Here is a 15,126-nt window from a genome sequence, read left to right on the forward strand (position 1 = left end):
GCTGTACAGAACGTGCAGGGTCCCTGGCTGTGGGGGAACTCCCGGCTGTGCCCAGCAGGAGGTGCTGTAGGGAACACACAGGGTCCTTGGCTGGGGGGGAGCTTTATTATTAGCCATGGTCTCTGCGCAGCTGCAGGTGATTGCTCACCGTGATGATATCTCCTGCCCGGATGTTGAGAGCAGTTGGGTCATGGAGGTTCCAGAAATCTTTTAAAGCTCGGACTTTCAGAATTCCTGATGCCTCTGAAGAGAAGGGAAAAAGGGAAGAAAGAGCACGGGAGACGCGTGGGGACAGGGCAGGGGACAGGAAAAGAGAGAAAGAGAGAGAGAGAGAGTACGAACATTAATAGCACAGCCAGGGACTCAGTCCCCTGCTGTCCCCACCAAAGACGGAACCCCAGTGCATGCGTATATAAGTATTGAAGCCCCTCACATGAACACTCAAAGTCAGGTTAGCTGAGGCCTGTTTGGAGGAGGGTTGGGATGTTGCCACGCACGCCCCCATAGAAAGGTTTTCTCCCTGCCAGGTGAGAGCCGGGCAATCAGCTCCCCGCAGCAGGGCTCCTGGTTCTGCCCATGGGATTACAGAGCATGTGGAACAGAACCTGGCATTACGCTTAGACCCAGCTCACCTCTCAGCAGTTGCTTGATGTCCTTGCTGGCGTGCGAGGTGGTGAACTGGTTCACGATGTCCAGGGCCGTCTGGTTGTAGGTGTTTCGGATGTTCACATCTACGCCACCCTGCCCGTAGGGGAGCCAGCAGAGACCCCATCAGTGCCGGGGCCATTGGGCAGCCACTCAGGGGACGCCATGCCTCACACTAGAACTGCTGCTGCGGAGGCAGCCTACAGGCAGGTCAGCACCTCCTGTGCAGCAGACCCAGACCCAGACCCCTTCTGGGGGAGCAGGGGGCCCAGCATTCAGAGGCCTGGGGGAGAAGAGCCCCCATCTTCTCTCACCAGCTATCACTGGCAGTTTGGGGGGAATAAGAGGAAGTGGGAGCAGGACCAGGACAGGAACGAGTCCCAGAAGCTGCACTGATGGAGGGAGGTTCTGTCCCTTGTCCCCCACCAGCCACTGCAGTCAGGCCACAGGCTGCATCTTCCCCTGCCCCTCAGAACCAAGCCCTGGGCTACACCTCTCCTCCCCCATCGCCCTCCAGAGCTGAGCCACCGTCTCTCTCCCTCTGTCACCAGCTGCTGTCTCTTGTAGTGGATCGCTCTCATCTCTCCTAGGGGCTGCAGATTTGGTAGCTGAGGTACCGCTCCCCTTCCTCCCCGTGAGGGCCTGTCAGCTCACCTCCAGCAGCAGGCGCACCACCTCTGTCTTGCCGTAGAGCGCTGCCTCATGCAGGGCCGTGCCCGTCTTTGTCTGCCTGTTGATCTCAATCCCAGCTTTCAGCAGCTGCCTGGGGGCAGGGTGGGGGGGAATAAGCCGTGGTGGTTTAGAAGGAGGAAGTGGGCACTATGAGCCAGGAGGACAGGGTGGGCAGTGAGGCAAGGAAGCTGGACAGCAGACAGAATCAGGGCTTGGGGTGGGGCAGGGCAAATCTCTTATCTCAACCAGGGTAAAATCATGAGGTGATTTGGGTTCACCGGATACCAAAGCCAAATGTCAATTCCAACTGCATAGGGTGAGAACTGGAGGGAGCCCGTGGGACCAGTGATGGACAGGGGGGTCTGGAGTAGGGCTGGGGGGTCTGGGGTAGAAGGCCCGAAGCCCCATGGAAAAAGAGCTCCAAGGCTAGGACTGGGGCAAGCAAAGGGCAGCATATGGGGATCTTTGGGGAATGGAGCGGCAGGAGGAGAGAGTCTGGCATGGTGCATCAGCAGTGGACGCTGCTACGGGCTTGTGCAGGTTAGGAAACTCATGGCTGGCAGGTTTGGGGCAGGGCGAGGCCAGTGGCTAGCGTGCTGTCCGTTACCTGATTATCTCCTTGTGCCCGTTCTTGGCTGCCAGGTGCAGAGGGGTGGTGTAGTTGGGGTCACTAGTGTCTTTGGACTGACCCTCCAGGAGCGCAACACACATGTGGCTGTTCAGCAGCAATTGGGCAACCTAGGGTGGGCGAGAGATGGGTGAACGATGGGGAGCATGGAAAGGAGAGCACATGAACCCCCGCCACTCTCCCCAGGAGCCCTGCAGCAGCAGGTGGATGGCTAAGCTGGCCCCATTCCAAAGGGCAGGAAGGGACTTCCTGGACTGCTCCTGCCAGATCCAGCCCCACGTGCATGGCCAGTGCTGAGAGAGCCTCAGCGGGGGGGGGGGACCAGAGAAGGGCAGAGCCCAGCAATCCCTGAAGCCCCTAGCAGTCATTGCAGGAATGAATTGCTTTCCTGATACCCCTTTCAGACGGTGGCCCAAGGGCCAGGGATTCCGAGGCCCAGGCGTGCCCTGGCCTGGCCTGCCGGAGACACCCACACAGAAGGGGAATAATTGGTATCTTGGGGCAGCCCAGACGCCTAGAGCGGGGCTGTTTTTACAGCACTATTTATAATGACAGAAACAAAAACGGCCCCCTGCCGCCCCCAGGGTGAGAGCGAAACAGTCCATGGCTGCTCCATTGAGCTGGCTGCACGCTTTCAGTGCCGTCCCACTGACTGGGCCCCCTTACAGCAGCGAATGGCAGGGGTGTGTTTCTGTAGGCTTGCTGAGCTCCCACAGGGGCGGGGAGCCTTCCTGCCCCAGCAATGCAGAGCGACCCGTGCACCTGTCCCAAGCAGCCGAGACAGGAATCCCTCGAGCCCGGCCAGGTTGGAATCCCAGGCCCGCAAACACAGCTGTGCTGAGCCTGCCCCCTCAGCGCCTGTGGAGATTAGGAAGGCTCAGCCCGTCTGGTCGCCACCAGCCTGGACTTAAATGGGAGCAGAGGAAAGATGGGGGTTGCGGAGCAGCATCCCATGCTTGGAGCAGAGGACTCAGGTTCTATCCGGGCTCTGCCACTGGCCCCTCTCTGTAGCTCCGTTTTCCCCATGGGTAAAATGGAGCTAATGATACTCTCCTCCCGCAGGGGTGGACATGCTGTTTGTAAATCAGCTTGGGCTGGAAGGAGCTATCGAAGTACAAAGCGCTGGCTGTCACATGGAGCTTCACAGCCACAGCAGGGAGAGAACCTAGATTTTCCTGCCCCAACACATGATGCTAAGGGAGAACCTCCATCAGTGGCTAGCACCACAGGGCCTAGGACAGGGGTCTCAAATACGCGGCCCGCCAAGCTTTAAGGTCCCCCCTCCCCCACAGAGTTATTTCCTGCAGCCGCCAAGCTCCCCTCAACCCTCCCCCACCCCACCCCCAGCATGCCGTGTCCCCACTCCTCTGCCTACCTCCAGGCACTTCCCACTGCCAAACAGCTGTTTGGCGGCGCTTAGTGCTTTCCAGGAGGGAGGGGGGAGGAGCGGGGGGGCCACGTGCTCAGGGGAGGAGGCAGAGAAGAGGCAGGGCACGGGTGGGGATTTGGGGAAGGGGTTGGAATAAGGTCAGGGATGGGGCGGAGTTGGGGTGGGGACTTTGGGGAAGGGGCTGGAATGGGGGCGGGGAAAGGGTGGGAAGAGGCGGGGCCGCATGGAAGGAGTGGAGTGGGGGCAGGGCCGGGGGCTGCGGTGGTGGGGTGTGGGGATGGGGCTTTTGTCCCTTTATATGAAAGAGGTTTCAGTGATGCGGCCCTCGGGCCAATGTACTAGTCCTCATGTGGCCCTCATGGTGATTTGAGTTTGAGATCGCTGGCCTAGGACATGCACCGAGGAGTTCTGATCCCATCCAGCGGAGGGCAGTGGTGCATTGGCCAGTTCCTTGTAGTATTGTTATTGTGAAGGGGAAGAGAGATGAGCCCTAATACAATGCCTCAGTCAGGAACGACTGGGATGGTGTAACAGAGTGGCTCTGCACAGTTTGCAGGCAAGCTGTCCTTTACCTTAAGCCGGCCAAACTCACAGGCCAGGTCCATGGGGGTTTTCTTCGCCTTATTGATGAGACACGGGTTGGACTGGTGCTGGAGCAGCATTTCTGACTGCAGAGGAGTAACGGACATGTAAGGGAGCAATGCAGGAAGGCCGGCGATCATGCTCCATCCAGCAAGCAGCCTCCTGACACCCCCATTAAACTATTCCCCTCTTCCTACGGCTCCTACCTCCACCCCTCCCTCGGACAGGCCCTGTTGGGACAGCAGCCTAAGGTATACTCTCCGGTGCCTGTGAAGAGCACCCTGTCCCCTTCTGAAAGGCCTGCTCCCTTTCCCCATTTCCACAGCCCCCTGGCCGCATCTCCCCTCCCAGGCAGGACTGCTGGGCTGAGCCCCCTCCAGGGTTAGACCAGGCAGAGGCGGTTTGTGGGAAAGTGACACGAGGGCCTTCCCAAAGAGATTGTCCATCCCGCACAAGCCGGGAGGAAGCAGTCACGCCAGGAGCGGAGTCTGGGTCTCTTGTGGGGCAAGAGGATCACAGGCCGAAGCCTGGAGGCAGCCCAATGCTACATCACCGCTAAGTGACCCGATGTCATCACACTGCCAACCAGCTGGCATAGGGGATAGGCCCGTGGAAATCTGGGTGAGGGGCACCAGGAGATTCGGGACCGGGCACACGTGCCTCTGAGGGCACCTGGGCTCCCACAGCCTCCGTCACCTCTCTCCCCAGGCTCCCTTACTCACCACCTCGTAGTGCCCGTACTGCGCAGACAGATGCAGGGGGATCTGCCCATCCAGTGATGCCATGTTGACCGAGGCGGCTGCCCGCAGCAGCAGGTGGACCGGCTCCACCCTCCCCTGCCAGGCAGCATAGTGCAGCGGGCGCATCCCTGCAGAGAAGCAAGGTCAGGAGGAGGCCGAGAGGGGCCGGCTCTCAGCACGACATCGACACTAGCGATGTAGGAGCCCCAGGGTGGCAGCTGGAAGGAACTAGGCCTCATGAAGCTGAGCTCCCCATGGGGGTGCCTGAAGAACGAGCACCATGCTGACCCCTTCTGAGGCTCCAGATCAGCCCCCCAGCTCAAAGTGAATGGAGCTCCCTGGGGTGAGGAGCTGGAGATGACTCTATGGCTGCCTTCTCCCAACCACACTCACTACAGCAAAAGAAAGGTCAAAGCAGGGAGGGGTCACAGGTGCACTGCTCCCTCAGGATGGGGGCAGGCAGAGAGCACCTCCACCTTACACAGGCAGACGGGTTCTCCTCAGTCACTTGGAGTGAGGGGGAAGTGGTAGGCTGGTAAGAGACACTGTCCCCTCCTGGATGTAAGGGGGAGCAGCAGGGAGGGTGGGTGGAGCCCCAGTTTGAGGTGAGCCAGCTGCTTACCATTGCTGTCCTTTATGTCGACAGTGGCCTGTGCCTCCAGCAGCAGGGAGATGAGCTCCAGGCTCCCACCCAGGGCTGCATGGTGCAGTGCTGAGAACCTGAGAACAGCAAAAGACAAGGGTCTCAGAAGCAGCCAACTCCATGGCTCCAGGCACTCGAAGCCCAGCCCTGCATGGGGGCAAAGGTGGCCATTTCTCTCCTCTCCAAATCAAAAGCATCTAGAGCCGATTTCCCACTGCCCCTGCATTTTCCAGTTCCAGGAGGCTGGTCTCAGTCTAGGCTGCTCCACAGCTCAGGCATTCCCACAGTTCCTGGCCATATGGCTGCTAGAACAGGGGCAAACCCCAGTTCTCTGTCAGTCTCCACTCATTACATACACCAGGTCCCTGGTGTAAAGCCATTGAGTTCAGCAGGGCTCTGCAACGGAGGAGTTTGGCATGACATAGCTGGCAGGACTCTTCCCCCCACAATCATCTCACACGGGCTCCTGTAGACCTGGTGGTTGTCCCATGAGACCCCAAAGCAAACTGGCACCAGACATTTGAGGGAGACATGCTGAGACCTGGCAGCTTGATACATGGTTGGTGACACCAGCCAGGCCTTGCTCTCTTACTCCACCACCTCTCCTGCTGCTGTCTGTGGACAGTTTAGACCAACACCCATAGCACACAGCTCCTGAGAGGAGATGCAGCTTCTCCACAAGGCCAGAACACCCTCTGCCAAATGCCTTGAGTTAGAGGAGACTGACCTGATCCTATATATCGAACTATATCCTGCCCCCCTCACATTTTCTGCTGGAAAAGCTCTCCCAGTCCAAAGCAATCCAAGCAGTGCTTTCTCTCTCCACCCTCCCCATCTGTTTCTATTTACAGCTCTCCAGTGTGACCAGCCTGACCTGGTCCCTCTCTCACTAAACTCCTAGCAATCCCCCACCCTGGGAAGCACCTGCTTCCAAATCCCTGTCTCTGAGGCATTCTCAGCCAGAGCACCCCTTCTGCGTAGCACACTGGCAGAGGTCCTGCTGCTATGCTCAAACTCTGTTGGTTTCCAGTCAGCCCTGACACTGAGCCTTGGGCAAGTTGCCTCTCTGAGTCTCAGTTTTTCTGACAGCAAAATAAGGAGAAAACAGCTCCTTGCATCCCAAGGGTTCACAGCCCTTTTCAAGGGACCTGTGAAGGAAGAGGTCTATGTGCAGTACATGCTGTCATCGTCTTATTGTGGGAGCGCCCCTTACCCTTACTCTGCCCTCTACAGGGGGAGGGAAGGAAGGAACAAGCAAGGCTGGGGCATTTAGAAGAGTCCACCTGGGGCCAGCTCTGCTCTCTGGGCAGCAGCAGGACAAGCAGGCAGAAAACCCAGCACTTGAGGGGTTTGGCCAGGGGACAGGTTTTCCAAGCGATTCTCAGGCATTGTGTGTGTGTGTGTCCCACTCCCCTCCTGGCCTAACCCCTCCTCCTGCTCTGGCCCTGACTGTTGCAGTCTCACTGCCAGCATGGATGGCTCTCCCCCTGTCAGACGCCCATGGCAGAGTGTGTGAGGCCAGCTAGAATGAATGAGCCCTGTGTTCCAGGGCTGTGAAAGAGGCCTGTTTGTCTAGAGCGCTCTCTCCTTCCCCTGTGCTCCCCCTGCTCCGGGCTGCTTCATTCATGTGAAGGGCTGCGTCTGACCAAGGGAGGCTCAGTGCCCACAGGGAGCAGCATGGGAATTCAGAGCTCAGTAAGGCTTTGCTCCCTTCACGCTCTGGGGCTGGCACGGAACTTTCCCCTGCCACGTTCAAAGAGTGGGCGAGCTCACTTGGGGCGGCCCCATGCACCACAGGAGCTTGTGTGCATCCCATCCCAAAGCTACTCCCGCAGCAGGTCAGCCCAGGAGCCCCGCTAGTCCACGATCACAGCAGGAGCTGCTTCAGATGAAGGGGCAAGAAACTCTGGGGTAACCTGCCCACGGGGAAGCTCCTTCCTTACCCCAGGCACATGCGGTACGTCTACACAGCCCGCAGCAGCAAGCCTCCTAGCCTGGTTCATGCTAGCTCTCAACAGAGCTGTACAGACAGCGCTTTGAAGTTGCGGCTCAAGCTGACACTCAGGCTCAGCAGCTCACCGTCCCTAGGCTCCAGAGCCTGAGCCAAAACTTCAAAGCACTGTCTGCACACCACTAGTGTGAGCCCCGCTGCCTGAATCTGTTGATCCGGGCTGAGAGGCTCAGTGTCACGGGCTGTGTAGACATAACTGTAGTGGCTGGCTCATGCCCGGAACAGGAGGGGTTAGATCCCCTAACATTCTGAAATACCCCCTCGGGTCACTGCACGTTCTCATTATCCATAGGAATGTCTCAGAGGGAACAGGGCCCAGAGAGAGCAGCGTGCCCTGAGACCCAGGACCACAGTGGTTTGATGACTTGGCTAGGAGACGCTAGCTGTGGAATCCAAAGAAATGGGTTCTAGTCCTGGCTTGGACACTCACATTTGCTGAGCTCTAAGCAACTTTCACTCGTAATCAGAGTCCAGATAGGCCACGCCATGCAGGGCTAACTTAGTGACCTAGTGAATGGGCACATCTCTGCAGGTGTATCCTGACCACAGCAGGCCCCCACTGGAGCTTCACTGTTCACTGCTTAACAATCGAGTGATCAGTCCATCTCATTGATGTCCAAATCGAAACCTTTGTCTCCATTTAAAAGGAAGGAAGGAAGGAAGACGAAACTCAAAAACCTGGGAAATTCCAAAGTCAACACAACTTTGTTTCAAAAACCAGCTTAAGGTTGCTAAATAAACCCTCACTTCCCCCAACATTTACAAACCCCAAGCAAGGAAGTGTATAGTCAAGGATGTCATAAACCTTACACTGCTCTCCTAGCAGAACACACACACTCTTCTTATCAAGTCTGATGCAACGCACGACTCATCATACCATCTCCACCTTCTCTCTGACCCAAAAGAAATACGATTCTTTCATCAGCAATTTGAAAACAATCACACAAAACCCTTCTGGAAAAGGGAACATTCCTCTGTACATTCATAATGGGTCTGACACAGATTGATCAACCTCGCATACATCTTTATCAAAAAATCAATAACTTATCATTTCTTGTTACACTTTTCCTATTCATCTATATCATTCTCAAGAAACAGCCATCCTAAATACTTTATCAAAAAATCCTAGTGGTCAATCAATAAACATTCTAACTGACAATGTTTCCCATTTAACAGAGTCCCTTAAAAGAAAACCTGTAGGTACCGAAATAAAGTAACAAATATAATATATAAAAAACTGTCACCAATCTATGGGTCAGAATTAAGGTGGGGATGAAATATCTTTACACTTGATAAGAATAGTGTGTTTATTATATTGACAGTGTAACATTTGTGGTTTTCTTAACTCAGTATCATTTTTGAGAAGTACTTGGATTTCGTAAGTGCTGAGATAGGCAGGTATGTTGTGGTTTAGCAATCTCAGCTGGTCTTTTAAGAGATTTTGGAGAGGGGGTGGAATAAAAACAAAGGGTCAGGCTAGAGAGTAATTTCCAAGGGAGCCTATAGAACGCAGGCGAGGAGAAAGGGAATGGGCACAGCACTGGGAATTAACACTCCTCCTGATGGGCTGTGGTGCTAGTTCTCCCAGGCTCAATGAGTGGCTTTTACCCCAAGTGCTCTGCTCCAGGCAGGCACCATACTGTGCCCATCTCTGGTCCTGGAAGGTTGTCCAAAGCAGGGAGGAGGTTTTAACAAGCTGGAGAATACATAGAATGGGCATTTCTGGTCAGTAACGCAAGAGGACACACTACATCAAACCCATCAACTGTCCTGTTACTGTTAAACCAACCCTAAACCAGCAGCCAAGAACAGTCAGGGATGCTAGCGGCCCAGAGGCACCACCGGCTCATGCCAACGTATTACGGAGACTGAATGAGAAGGTTCGGGAAACACTCACCCGTCCGCGTCCTGGTAATTCACATTCATCCGCTTGGCTGATCCCAGGAGCTCTGTAGAGAGAAGAGTAGACAGTCAGTGTAGAACTCCCACAACCACTACTCATTGCATGATAAATGCAGGCTGCATGGGAGACCTCGTCCCACTGGAGCAGGAGAGAGGGCCTAACAAAGCATCAGCTGAGACAGGGATCACACGTGCAGCCCTCTGATGAGAAACTCTGGGAAAACTCAGGTCTTTGGGAGAACATGTCCACAGCTGGGGTGCAGCTAGCATTTTGTACACACGCTGCCTGACCCATTTGTTAACGCTGCCACCTTTGCACCGTCAGATCAATGATACAGCAAGCGCGGTTAGACAGAGGGATATAGAAAGAGGTCAATGACTGGTCTGAAGAGTTAAAAGAACCCGCTAGTAGCCTGAGGAAATACCCCACCTTGTCAGGGTTCCCCAGAGACACCACAGTCCCTGCCTAGCCTGTATCCTAGAGAGAACACTGAGAAGCTAGGCTGAATTTTTACCTTTTCAGTTGACCAAAGCAGAGCAATCACATGCCGAGCTTGCCCCACAGGCCCCACTCTGGTCACTGCCTGATCCTCAATTTTTTTCCGTAGCAACCTACCTGTGCCTGCAGGACAATGCTTAATTTCTCTCTCTAGTTGCTCCCTACGGACCATCCGTGGCTGCAGGAAGGGATGGATATAAGCCCCCAAATCCCCTCATACTCTCAGACTGTGGCAGACCCCATGGTCCTGTGAGAAATTTAAGACTCTCCTGCAAATTGGCTTCAGCCTTCCCCTTTGGCCAGGGGTTTCCTGGGCCCCAACTCTGGCTCTGGGGTGGCCACCCTGCCCCACGCTCCTGGCTCCTGTTTGCGCACAGGACCACATCCAGCAGCCCTTTCTAGAGCATCCTGTATGTGGACAGGACAGAGCTTGCCTGTCCCTCAACCCGTCGGTACTGACCTCCCTTCGAGCAAGCCACCGCCTGACCCATCCCTTTGTCTTCTCCTTTCACTCCAGCTTCTTCTGCATTGACCTGCACGTACACAACCTGGCTCTAGCCACGCAGTCCTTTCTTCCTCCATTCCCTCTGCCACCACTGCTCAACACACCCCATCTCCAGCATCTCCACAGCCCCTCAAGCTCCCGTTACATAGAGCGGGAGCAGCAGGATCTATCCTGTCGCTTTCACCCAACGGGATGGCCCCTCTGTTCAGTTCCCCTCTGGAGACGCTCCATTTATAGAGTCAGCTGCCTGGAAAGTGCCGAGCTAGGAGGTTTTGCTTCCACCCCTGAGCTTCTTACCCGCTCCTCACTGCCAAGGAATGGCCCACGGACCAGATGGTTGGCATTTTACTACTAGGGCAGAGGCTGAGGTCACAGGTCGTGAATGTAGAACTGTATTGTCTCCCACATTCCCTTAATCTAGCCCAGCCCCATGGAGAATCTGGGGTGTGGAGAACTATATAAAGGAAGAGGACCCCTCCCCCTCATCACACAGTTGATGAATTAAGCCCTCAACTCTCTCCACTGATTAATTCAAATTAATTCTTTCCTCCTACATGGGGTATTTTATTCTCATCTGGGGGTTTGAAAACATTAAAATCTCTGGAATTTATGTGCTAAATAAGAATGAAAAGAAGAGGACAAGGTGGTTAAAGGGCTGTGTGTGTGTGTGTGTAGAATCAATCATTTCTAGACCAATTTTTGCCCATTGCGTTCCCTTGCAATTGGGTGTTAGCTTGGTCACTCGCTGCACCATGCCACTTCCCTGATGGTCCATTTCCCTTTCAAAGTGGCCATATATCCAAGCCCATGCCAGTGTTTTAGATTTCACTGAGATTTCTGTGTTGATCCATATGGGAAATTTGGGCCCTAAAACAGCCACACTCAATTTAGGGTGGAATAATTAGCCAAAGCATGGATAGAATTTGCTGGGTCAATCATGCATTGAAGGAGAGAGCACCTCCTCCCTTGAAATTCCTGACATCTGTGCTAGCCTCCCTGTATTTCTTCCTCCTGTTGACTCTCCATCTCTTTTGATTTTTCTTCTTCTCCCTCTCACAGCTTCTCTGTAAAATGTATATGGAAGATGCCATATGAAATAAATATGTTCTGTATGGCAGGAAAGATGACCCTCGCTAAGGGAACAAGAGAGTAGAATGGGAGAGGGACTCATTTACTTATACAAATTATAATGAAAAGGAAACCAAGTAATTGCAGTTTTCTTTGTGTTAATTCTTGCAGTTTAAAATGTTTTGTAAATAGGTTAATTAATGCAAAATGGTCTTCAAGTCACTGTTTGCAGAGGACTCTGACTAGCGTAACTAGTCCTCACAGCGGAGAAGAGACTGGAGAGGTCTAGATGGAAACCGAATAATTAGCTATTCTAGGGATTTTTCATCTTCAAAGCACTAGAAAAACATTAATGCACAGTTCTATGCTGAAGAGCATCTACATAGACATGACATCTCCTTACTCAACGGACCTGCTCCCTGGGGATAGAACTGCTGATATAAAGAACAAAAATAAGTTTTTACTTTCCTCCCCCCGCCATTACCCCTGCAGAGCCAGCATAGCTAAGGGTTCAGTTCGTACTTGTGCATCATCACAAGAGCTACTTACTAAATTCCCATCCACTACACCTGTGCCCCGCCATTGAAGGCTATCAGATTGCACAAGATTCACTGAGGGCATCACTTGGCAAGGGACTTTTTTTTATTGGTGATGATGCATGAGAAGAAAAGAGCTCAGCTTGACTCTCAGATTCCAGGCTGAGTTTGAGACAAAACATGGAACCCCATGATGCCAGTTTTACAGAGTCACTCTCAAAGCAAATTGCTCTTTAATGCAGAAGAAGACAGGAAAGCAGCAAGCTTCTGCAACAAATAGCCCTCATGCTGTCTAGCTTAATGTTCTGGAATTGTTCCTACAATGTGGGGGAAGGGGAAAAGGAAAGACTGTTGGGGATTTTAAAAGGGCATGGTCAAAATAAAAATGATAGATATGATAAATAAAAATTCCCTTACCTTGTCTTTTAAATAAACCAAAACCAACATCTTAAATGAGTTAAACAACTTAACATCTGTGCTGATTGGTCCCAAAGAAATGCCCAATCAATCAATCATTTACTTTGCACCATGTATCGTGTTTGCTTACTTTTTGCCCTGTAGGCAGTTTGGGCAGAGGAACTAGGCTGGTCAGTTCCACTTTATGGAGTTTATATCCATCCACTTCAGCTGGTGCTTGACACTGGAAGGGGATTTCCTGAAGGGAAAATGCCTGCTAAAGAGATGGGGTCCTTAAGAATTCTAAGAACACGCGATGATTGTTCGCATGCACTCTCAGCAAGACATAATAAGGGGCTCACTCTCGAAAGGCCCAAGCGAGTCTAGGACAGAGCTACAGGGACAGATAATGTGCAGGTAGATACAGCACGGTGACTCTACTTCAAACATTTAGCAGAATAGGTGAGTCAGGAGGTTTTATTTCTTGTTTTTAAAATGGCAGGAGGATTTGGTGTAAGTTAGATGGGAGGCTCTTCCAGGTATGAATGAGACAGCAGATGGAGCTATGACGAAATGAGAGAGAGAACACCCCCAGAAAGAAGAAAAAAGAATTATACTCTTTTTACCTCAGCCCCAAACTTTTCAACAAACTCTCTACCGAAAACAATTTCCTCTCAGTCAAGCTGGATGCACTGAGATATCAACAGAGCCCCCCACGCTCTTAAAACAGCAGCCCAGAAGGGATCCCATTCAATCCTGGATCCATGGAGCAGCAGCATAAGCAGATGTGACAGCCCATCCAATATGTTGAGTGCACACTGGAAGCCACTGCCCCTTCCTCACAGAGCACTGCTGTACCTCTCCCTCCACCGACACAAGCAGGAGGATCCTAGGGGCCCTAGTGGACTTGCTTGTGAAGGTTAGCAGCAATCACAGTTCAAACAGCCCCCTGAAATTCCATTACCGAAGCATCGTCAAGGGAAAGTGGCCTGGAGACGCCTGGACTGAAAAGCAGCGCTGTGATGAGGTAAGCTTCTCTCCCCTCCCTCCCCCTCCCGCCCCCCCAGGGATGCAGCTGTCAACATCTGTACGGCAGAATTCCTGAGACTTAACTCTCGGCACAGAGGAGAATTCCTCAAATTAGTTCTTCATTCCAGAGTGCCAGATAGCTCCTAATCAGGGTACCACACAAGGGGAGGTACTAACAGAGGACTGGCTAGCAGGTGCGGGAGAGAAAAGAAAGAAGTGGTCATAACTTGCACATCTTTAGCACTTTCCATCCAAGGAGATCAAGGCATCTCCCAGACAGTAATGAATTACGGCTCACATCCTTCCTGGGAAGGAGGTGCAGAGTTTACCCCCATTTTACAGGGCTCAGAGAGGTGAAGTTACTTGCCCTAAATCATACAGAAAGTCGGAGGCATAGCTTGGAACAGAACTTAGGCATTTGGACTCCAAAGCCCCTTGTTGATGAGATGGTGTGACTGACGGAAGAGAGAAAAAGATGGGGGTGGGGAAAGGGGCTGTGAGATAGAGAAGGGACGGGGAGAGAATTCAGTAGAGGGTCAGAGCTTGGAGGGGAAAAGGAACACAGGAAGTCAGCCTAACATTTGAAAGCCATTCTGGCCTCCAGCTGCTCCTCTGCACCATCCACAACCAAGCTGGCCTCCTCTTGAACAGCTGATGCACAAGGACAGCCCCAGGAAACAGGGACCCTATTTATCAGAGCACGCGGCAGGCCAAGATTATTTACATTGGACAGAGGGGTTCCTCTGCCCAGACCACATAAATCAGCCAGGCTACAGGAGATTTCAATCCCATTTCCAAAAGATTAGTGCTTTCCCACCCAGGGAGTTAAGAAATCCTGAGACAGAGCACAGTGCTTCAGGGAAACTACGGCACTGAAAGATTGGGAAGGAAGAGGCGGTGTGTGGGGGGGAATTCATCACTGCCTGGCACGCACTCTGCACCGCTGATCAAGGCATATCATTGAAACTAAGGCTTCTTGGCACAACAGAGCCAGGAGAGATGGACGACTAAAGCTGTGGGAGCCTACCTGATTTCGTAAAACAACCCTCTCCCCAACACTGTCCCATTACCTAGAGCCCTAATAGGATGCATGAATCTAACAGCCAAGCAGGATTAGCGTGGGAACGCAGCCCAGACAGGAGAGAACAGTGGGTCAGGGCCCTCCCCGGCGAACCCAATTCTCTAACTAGAAGTCATGGAAGACAACGTTCCCTTAGAGCACTGCCTTTAGTGGTGACAATGTTAGCGCTTGGGGTGTAGCTCAAAGCCTCAAGCTGATAAAGAAGCACTTGCCCAAGATCGCTGCCTCCTGTACAGCCCCAGGAGCGGGACAACCCCGGGCTGAGGGGATACAACACAGCTGGTCTTGTACCAGAATGGATCCCAAATTGACAGTTGGAGATGTCACTGTCACTTACGGAGTGCTGGGTGCTTTGCAGAGATGGCGGCGCAGTCCCTGCCCTGAGACGTGTAGGTGCTATTCCAGGGACTGAGCACAAGCTCAGTCACACACCCACGGAGGGGGACGGCTGCTTTTCAAGGCTTTGTGGAAGAACAGGGAAGGGCCTGAAGCACCAAGTTCTGACCTGGAGCCGTCACGTCCCCCAGCTTGGAGCGTGGAGGTCTTGGCACCGGCCCAGCTCTGGTTCTCAGGAGGGACCTGAAGACAGAGTCAAACACTAAATAGCAGCTCAGGGAAGAGAGGCCTTGATACCAGTTCCTGGACCGGAAGTTTTGTCGTCACATCCTTTCTTTCAAAGGGTTTAACTGGAAACAGCAGAGGAGAGGGGGAGGAGGCAGATTCCCACTCTCCAGAGGTTCGTGCCCCAAACCTGGCCTGGGGCCTCTACTGTAGGGACTGGGTAACAAGGGGTGGAGAA

General features: G+C 53.2%; 1 protein-coding gene across 9 annotated transcripts in view; it reads right to left on the reverse strand.

Moving 5' to 3' along the window:
- Nucleotides 1–15,126, reverse strand: part of CASKIN2 (CASK interacting protein 2) — an 86,686-nt gene that overhangs the window by 11,940 nt on the left and 59,620 nt on the right. For 8 of the 9 annotated variants that reach the window (XM_048817493.2, XM_048817494.2, XM_075119269.1 and 5 more), the window contains 8 exons: nucleotides 9,209–9,260; nucleotides 5,280–5,377; nucleotides 4,640–4,785; nucleotides 3,908–4,003; nucleotides 1,925–2,055; nucleotides 1,300–1,408; nucleotides 633–741; nucleotides 149–243 (listed from right to left, as the gene is read on the reverse strand). In XM_048817493.2, coding sequence (XP_048673450.2) covers nucleotides 149–243; nucleotides 633–741; nucleotides 1,300–1,408; nucleotides 1,925–2,055; nucleotides 3,908–4,003; nucleotides 4,640–4,785; nucleotides 5,280–5,377; nucleotides 9,209–9,260 — 836 coding nt within the window. The remainder of the gene's footprint in view (nucleotides 1–148; nucleotides 244–632; nucleotides 742–1,299; nucleotides 1,409–1,924; nucleotides 2,056–3,907; nucleotides 4,004–4,639; nucleotides 4,786–5,279; nucleotides 5,378–9,208; nucleotides 9,261–15,126) is intronic. The other variant, XM_048817496.2, reaches the window with a different exon arrangement.

Source organism: Caretta caretta, chromosome 14, assembly GCF_965140235.1.
Source record: "Caretta caretta isolate rCarCar2 chromosome 14, rCarCar1.hap1, whole genome shotgun sequence".
NCBI lineage: Eukaryota > Metazoa > Chordata > Testudines > Cheloniidae > Caretta > Caretta caretta.